General features: G+C 36.5%; 2 protein-coding genes across 3 annotated transcripts; one reads left to right on the forward strand and one right to left on the reverse strand.

Annotated features, from left to right (window-relative positions):
- The first annotated feature begins 122 nt into the window (after nucleotides 1-122).
- cd74b (CD74 molecule, major histocompatibility complex, class II invariant chain b) lies at nucleotides 123-2,930 on the forward strand. Its single transcript, XM_056262138.1, has 6 exons — nucleotides 123-312; nucleotides 1,308-1,468; nucleotides 1,593-1,678; nucleotides 1,943-1,970; nucleotides 2,083-2,283; nucleotides 2,479-2,930. Exons 1-6 carry the CDS (start codon nucleotides 233-235, stop codon nucleotides 2,523-2,525), a joined length of 603 nt encoding a protein of 200 aa, XP_056118113.1. The 5' UTR covers nucleotides 123-232; the 3' UTR covers nucleotides 2,526-2,930.
- A 1,636-nt stretch (nucleotides 2,931-4,566) lies between these two features.
- On the reverse strand, nucleotides 4,567-6,346 carry LOC130095402 (SLC35A4 upstream open reading frame protein). Of its 2 annotated transcripts, XM_056262141.1 has the most exons (3): nucleotides 6,219-6,346; nucleotides 5,681-5,779; nucleotides 4,567-4,810 (listed from the first exon to the last, which is right to left on the reverse strand). In XM_056262141.1, the coding sequence occupies exons 1-3, from the start codon at nucleotides 6,228-6,230 to the stop codon at nucleotides 4,619-4,621; spliced, it is 303 nt and encodes a 100-aa protein (XP_056118116.1). In that variant the 5' UTR covers nucleotides 6,231-6,346; the 3' UTR covers nucleotides 4,567-4,618. The 2 variants fall into 2 exon arrangements, with proteins under 2 accessions (XP_056118116.1, XP_056118115.1); XM_056262140.1 differs by lacking the exon at nucleotides 6,219-6,346 and having other exon boundaries at nucleotides 5,681-5,809.
- Between the last annotated feature and the right edge of the window lie 1,688 nt (nucleotides 6,347-8,034).

Here is an 8,034-nt window from a genome sequence, read left to right on the forward strand (position 1 = left end):
GCTAGTATGAGAGACAGGAGGAAAGATATTCAAGTTCACGTTTGTCTGACAACTGATGATGCAGCGCGTCTTATCCAATGAAATAATGACCTCTATCTGCTCTATAGACACTTTCATCCGAGTGTCACACTGCTAGATTCTCAGTTCTCACTTTTTCATATTAGAGAGCTGTTACAAAAATCCCTTGATCAAATTACCAACATTTTGAGAAGTCTCTGACTGTAAATCAGAAATGTCGACCGACGGAACCGACGGACCACTTATCAGAGCTCCAAGTGAGCAAACTTCAATCAATATGGGACCTCAGAGAGGGTGAGGAAACTTTGGCTTTTTATTTCTTTTATAAACAAATCTTGGTTTCTGTCAATTATACATGCTAAATGTAGGTCGACTAAATTTGCTGAGTGGTTGAAAATACCTTGATTGGTAGAGATTTTTTTTTACTTATTTTCTTAAGCAGAAATTTTGTGTAAAAACATATAACATCGCTATACATTTGAAGTCCTCACTAGCAGTGCTTCATAAAAAATATGCTATAATGTGTTGTGTAAGAAATATAGGCGTTTTTTGTCATCGCAATGTTTTTGTTTCTGCGTATCACCATTGCTCGCATTGCATATTCATAACTCAGTAGCCTACAAATTAAAATGCTGTTTCACCCCTCAAAAATATTTTTTGTTATTTTCTCACCCACAAGTTGTTCCAAACCTGTATACGGTTTTTTCTTTCCTCTGTTGAACACAAAATAATCTTCTTTTCTATTTTCTATTTTGAAGAATGTCGGTAACAGTTGACGGCACCCATTGACTTTCCCAGTAAATGGAGCCCATCAACTGTTTGGTTACCGACGTTCTTCAAAATATATCTTCTTTTGTGTTCAACATAAGAAAGAAACTCATACAGGTTTGTAACAACTTGTGGGTGAGCAAGCAATGACAAAACTTTTTTGGGGTGAACTGTCCATTTAAATGAAAATATTATTATTATTCTGTTTTCTAGACTGTTTTTTTGTTTTGCTTTGAATAATGTAAACCGAGGTTTATCAAACGTCTGTCCACTTGACACAGAATAGTTTTCATCCAAGCGTCTCTTTGTTATAATTTGTTAGTGTTGTAACTATAGGCTATGCCGCCCCCACAGCATGTCACTCTTATTTTATTTGTATTTTTATGTTATTATTATGTTTCAACAACACAAACAAACAAGGTACATTATGAAATCTCAGAATATAACCGCAGTTGTTCAGCCTCAGGTTGAGCATAGCATGTCACTCGTATGAATCCACTGGTTCTCTGTTGTCCCAGCAGATCTAACACTCGGGCCCTGAAGGTGGCAGGAGTGACTCTGCTGGCTGGAATACTGATCGCAGGTCAGGCCTTCACTGCCTACATGGTGTACAACCACAGAGAGCAGCTCAACACCCTCGAGAGACGCAACGACCGCCTGCATGAGCTCAGCCGCAAGTTTGGTCAGAGAACTACCATCTTATGGGCTTCCGTTCATCATACTACCATTTAAATCACCATTTACCCATTACCATAGATGTCCTCTAGAAGCAAATTAACTCTGGCTTTCTTCCCTTTTTTGTGCAGTCATGCGCAGTCAAGGGGTTCCCATGAAAATGCAGCTCCCTATGAGCTCCCTCGCTCTGACACTTGACGACTCGCCCAAAGAGAAGGTAAAACTCATTTCCTCTTGATCGTGTTGTAATGTGAACAGGCGGACACGTGGTGTCAGGATTGAGTCAGAAAATCTAATCAAGTTTTAGGGCTGCGTTTCACTGACGGGTTTGCTTTAGACATTGACACTATCGGTCAAAAGTTTGGGATAGTTCATTTTTTTTATGTTTTTGAAAGAAATGATAAATAAAGAATATCAAAACATACAATATATAAATCCTGCCATCTACAGCTCTCTCAAGTGTTATTTGTCTATATTTCAGGATTCCCCTTCCTCATCTCGCAAACCAGGTATCAAGATCTTGTCATTGTCAAACACCAGATTTAGTTCTCAGCAACTGTATGTCCTCTGCTCACACACACACACACACTCATGTATGCTCTGTTCATTTGTGTCCCACAGAGCCCAGTGTCCTGTCCCAGTGCCTGAAGGAGGCCGCCGGGGTGGTCAAGAGTCCCCTGCCGTCCTTCCGCCCCATGTGTGATGAGAACGGGGACTACCAGCTCAAGCAGTGCTGGGAGGAGACTAAATGGTGCTGGTGTGTGGACAAGAGCGGCGTTATGACTCCTGATTCTCTGACCGAAGGTCCTCTTCAGTGTTCCGGTACGAGCTGAATACTTGTGTTCTACTGTGGCATAGATGAGAAAAATGACCCAAAAGTTACCCTCACCCTCAAGTTGTTACAAACATGTCTGAATTTCTTTCTTCTGCTGAACACAAAAGAAGATACATATTTTAAATGTACTGGTGTAATGATATAGCTCTGATAAAAGCATCCGTCACTGTTCTTTATTTTAGCTGATACAAAGGTGATGGAGCCTCTGGTGGGAAAAGATGGCCACTGAAGAAGAGCAGTGAAGAAGAAGACTTCTTAAATATCACAATCTGGTGTCTTTATCTTTAACTTTAACAGCTGGACTTTCACATTTACTTTAGATTCATAGCTTGGTTTGAGGTAAGCATTTTAGATTTGGCTGTCATGAAAATCTAAAAGTTAATTCTGTTTTGTATTGTACTGGTAATAATTACAGACTTTAATAGATCATCTGTAGCAGTGTTGACCTTTTATGAAAAACTTTCACTTTTAATAATTGAATTGTACTATTGTTGTTGTTTTTTTTAACTAACATTTAATTACCTTTTAATGAATATTCATAGACTGGATGATGAGAGATAACTGTTATATTGAAGGATAGAAAATGTATAATGGAGAGCTAACAAAGATAGCCAATAAACTTAATTTCTAACCATTTGTGTGATCTGTTTGTTTTGGACAAATACTTGTACTTTCAAGTTGTATGGCAAAGGCTGCGCTTGATGTGAATTTCTATGACCCAAGGGATACTTGCAAATATTTTAGGATCTTTAAATTAGCATGCATAATTTAAGGCTAGAGCAAACACACACACACACACGATTTTATCATATGTTCAAATTCTGGGTATGAATTTTATGTTAAGTGGATTCAATACAATTCACGAAAAAACATGGGAACAAATAGTTTTTACAACTGAATTTAACCATTTAAAAAAAAAAATAATCTTATGAACAGATTTGTAACTATTTTTGTTGATTTAAAATTTTGATCTCTTTTAAGTTTTATTTTATTTTTGTGTGCTTTCCTGAAGCTGAAACAGTAGAGCATGACTTCAGAAACGGCTGAATGCCAAATGCATACATTTAAATACCCTGAGGGTTAGGGTGAGAAACTGACAAAATATATATATATTAAATTTTGGGTCTATGCAGCTGTGAATAACCATGAAATTGTGTGTCAAATTGACCTGTGAACATAAAAATCAGCAGAAATTTTGTACATGCATTCCACAACATCTCAATGTCAAAACATTGCAGGCATGTTCATGAGCTTTAATGAGAAAATCACAAAATGTTCATAAATATTCATATAGAAATTTTAAAAAATTTATATATATATATATATATATATATATATTAGTCAAATTGACCTGCAACATAATACAAGGGTTAACAAGTGATTGGATTGGCCCAGATTTAGCTCTTTTTTGTTAACACTTTTTCTACAAAAAAATAAATGAACTTTTCGCATACATTTTTCTATAGAGAGCAATTTGAGATTTTATTCTTTAAAATAGAACATTTTCAGAAATTCTTGGAAAAAAAAATAGCATGCATGCAAAGTATGTAAAAGAATCTCTTCAAAAAAACATATCGCAAAAGAACATCAAGCAAAGAAAAAGCAAAACTCAATATTGATAACTACTGTTTTTAAATAATTCTTTACATAGACAAATGGTGCATTACAATATAAATGACACTTTAAAAACATACCACTTGAATTCAATACTGCATCTGAAAACCAACTGCGTGTGAATTGGTTTTTATGCTTAATCGGGCTACTTCATGTTTTCTATTTCACTTCCATTGGCTGACTTCCATTATTATCCATTACAAGCAGAAGTGGTAGAGTTGAGAGTGGTAAAGTGCAACATATATTTATTCAAAAAACTATATCAAACATTCCAGCAACATCTGATATTTGACAGGTACAGGAATTGTTCAATGCCAGACATTATTTACAAGAGTGTGTTGGGCCTGATTGTTCATCCGTTTTAGTGCAAACTTCTGTTAAGAATAAATGATTGGCAAAAGTATTCATGTAACAGACAGAACATTAACACCAGAAGCATGAAGGACTGATAACAAAAGTTTTGGCCATTTGCATCATCATGAGGAATTTGGGTATATATAAAAACAAGCCGTTGTAACGGCACAGCACTCACCAATTAGAAATAGAAAACAGCCTAAAACTGCTAACCAGAGAAGCTCAATTATTTTATATACACAAAGTGTCTGTTCTGTGGTCTGATGAGTGGCACCCTCAGTTGAGGAGGTACATGTTGAAGTTCTTTGAAAGAGGCACTGTTTTTCTGAGATTGTTTTATATGGCTCCCTCTATCTATCTCTTCCTGAATGAGCTGAAGTAGTTTTTGACGGTCTGCTCGATGTTAGGCACTTGATAGCTCTGAGCGGCATAGATGCCTGTGCATGTTCCTACAAGAACTCCCAGGATCGCAGAGGAGCGGAGCTTCGCCACCACATACCCAGCCAAAAAGCCCTTGAGGAAGGGAGAACTGAGCACACTTCCACCCTAGATTGAGGAAGAGGGAAAGAGACGGAGAGTGAGAGAGAAAATAAAGAACTTCATTAAGCCAAATGATCATGCAGACCCTTTTCACATTAACGGGGGTTAACTTACATTTACTATTGCATTTCCACAACTTTCCAACAGAGGCAATCTAGTAGAGTAGCCGTATAATGCGGCTTCCAGAAGTAAAAATACCATTCATTTTCTCCATAAGGGAATTTATTTATTTTTTAGCAATAACTTATAAACCTTTAAACGACAGACCAACTGTAAACTACGAGGTTGCTGATCGATGGTTTATGCTTTTATTGAAGCCACCGTTTTCACTTTTTTATTTTAGCAATTTAATGCTATGGTAATACAAGTAGAGATTTGTGAATTTTCATTTGTATTATTATTACTTGAATGAAATATAACCACACTAGATTAACATTGTTCATTGTTGCGACAATGCGTCATCACAGTCCGTGAAAAGGGTCCAGAGTTTGACAAAAATATACTGAACTACCATGTAAAAATATCGACACATTTATTAAAGAGAATATCCAGCAAGATATATCCGTAACCTTTAAATTATTTTTGGATACTTTGATTTTGACCCCACTCAAAACAAAGCTTGCTTTGTGATACATTTTATTTATTTTCTTGGCAAATTGTATTTACATAAATGTAAATTCACCAACAACAAACCTGTTTTTCTTGTGTGTTTTTTTTTTTTTAAAGAATTTAAAATGTACCTTAACACTATTTCATCCCCAGTAGATGACAAAGCGAGTAAAACAACCACAATTTGTAATGACTTTAATTTGTACACTAACTGATGCATAAAATAATTTGACAAAAAATGTGTTTGACAAAAATATAAAGCCCTGCCTGTGGAATTCCAACCCCAACTTCATCCTCCATCCGACGCTGAATGTCTTCGAGCTGGCCTTTCAGCAGAGACAGGTCTTTCAGCTGCCGGAATGGGTCCTGTTCAAGAAACATAAAGACTGAGAAATGTACAGCAAACAAACAAACAACCCCATCATCATAGTTGTGGTTGATGGGACTGTCAGCAGAATGAGTTATCGCGGGTGTGCCAGCAGAAAAGGGATTGTAATTCTTACATCTTACATGTTTCATCAAAAATATATATTTAAAAGACATTTAGGGATAGTGATAAAATACAGGTTCTATAATAACTGCCAGATACGTGACAGGGAACAGAGTAACGTTAATGTCTGCTGAACTGGACAGGGTCACTAACTCAAACACTGTGAACTTAACTGCAGAATTTGTTTTCTTTCCGTTGTTTCGCGGACACTAAATGCCATGACTAAGTAGCTAAACAGTAATCGAGAACAGTATAAAATATACAGAACTTAAAGTGACTTGTAAAAATTCTAATTAAATTCGGTAGCACACCAACCTTGTCCGCCATGACTGCTTGCGCGGGATCAGCGATTCTGAGCTCGATTGAGCAACCTGAAAGCTATATAGATCGCGCTCTAAGTTGGATTACATTGGTCTGTCTCATTCTCTACTTCTTTTGAGGTTTTAATGGCGGTTGACAAACAACGAAATGATGAATTACCGCCACCGACTGGTATGGAGTGCGGAATCTGCGGATTCGAATGTCATAATCTTCCCTTTTTATATCCTCTCCCACAAATTAAGATATTGAAAAGGACAACTATAACACTGATTTTGTTGAATATCTGCTAGTTTAAATTGCCTTTTTATCTTTGCATACATTTTGTTTCAGAATCCTTCTTTCTGACGCTGTTTCTTCTTGTCCACATGTTTCCTCTTATAAAGTGTACCGTTTAGTCTTGTGTGTTACACATCTTAACCTTGATATTATCTAATCTCTCCTGTTTATGCCTGCACATCTAATATCTTCCGTCATTTCCTCTCTTCCTCCCATTGTTTTTGCCACCTTTCATTCAACCTTTTGACTCAATATTTACAAAGTGTACGTTTTAATAGTGTGCTGAAGTGTGTTGAACCTATCATGCTTTTATGTAATTAATATTACATTGTCTGCAAGCAGGCCTACAGTTAAAAAAAAAAAAAAAATACATTTAAAGGGATAGTTCACCCAAAAATGAAAATGTTGTCATCGCTTACTCACCCTCATGTTGTTCCAAACCTGCATGAGTTTCTTTCTTCAAAAGAAGATATTTTGAGGAATGTTGGTAATAAGACTGTTGACGATAGACATTGACTATCATAGTATTTGTTTTCCTACTATGGACAACGATGTCTACCATCACTGTTTGGTTGTCAACATTCTTCACATTATCTCTTTGTGTGTGTGTGTGTGTGTGTGTGTGTGTGTGTGTGTGTGTGTGTGTGTGTGTGTGTGTGTGTGTGTTCAGCAGAAAAAAGAAACTCATACAGGTTTGGGAAAAAAACATGAGGCTGAGTAAATGATGACAATTTTTTTTTTTTCTGGGTGAACTATTCCTTTAAGATTTGAAGTACACTACAAGTGTATACTAAATACATTTAAGCGCACTTCATATTCAAAAGACAATTGAGACTGGAACGGTTTATGCTTTATTTTCAGAATGTATGAAATTATTTTCGACAACGATGTAACCTATTTCATAACCTACATCAACTGTGGCTTAGACATAAGCCTGCAATGTACATAAAATATAATTATGGCACTATGCTATATCGTTACAGCAGCCTATTTCCACTGATTATAAACGCGCGCGCCCATTTGTGACTGCAGAAGCAGACAGACGCTCGCGACAGAGAAGTCGTTGCCGTGGCAACCAGTCCAAAGTGATGATGCAAACGGAGGCTGGACGATGACGGACTTCGCTTGATTTCATGACGGGAGGAATTAAGGTGGACCAACACAAAGCAAACCACAAACCTTTACACCCCACAGCTCTTTACTGACCACGACCATTTCTTAAAGAATATTTCATGTGCGGGTCATATGTTTATATTATTGTGTTTATAACACGCGCTCGGTATTTAGTAACATTAGCTAGCTAATCTCATTAAATCACATCTTAAGATGTTTCCCAGAAACGTTTTATGAAGTCCAATGAAGCTGTTAGATTACAAATTAATAAAACATTCCTCTCATAAAACAATAACATAAACTCTAATAGCATATTTTGATAATGAAACAATACATAAAGGGCTTTTAAATGTACAGAAAGTTAACCAGTGTCAAAAATGAGAATTTGTTGCACTCTTCACATTACAGATGGTGATTCTCT

The sequence above is a fragment of the Rhinichthys klamathensis genome, unplaced genomic scaffold, assembly GCF_029890125.1.
Source record: "Rhinichthys klamathensis goyatoka isolate OS25496 unplaced genomic scaffold, OSU_Roscu_1.1 h1tg000191l_1, whole genome shotgun sequence".
NCBI lineage: Eukaryota > Metazoa > Chordata > Actinopteri > Cypriniformes > Leuciscidae > Rhinichthys > Rhinichthys klamathensis.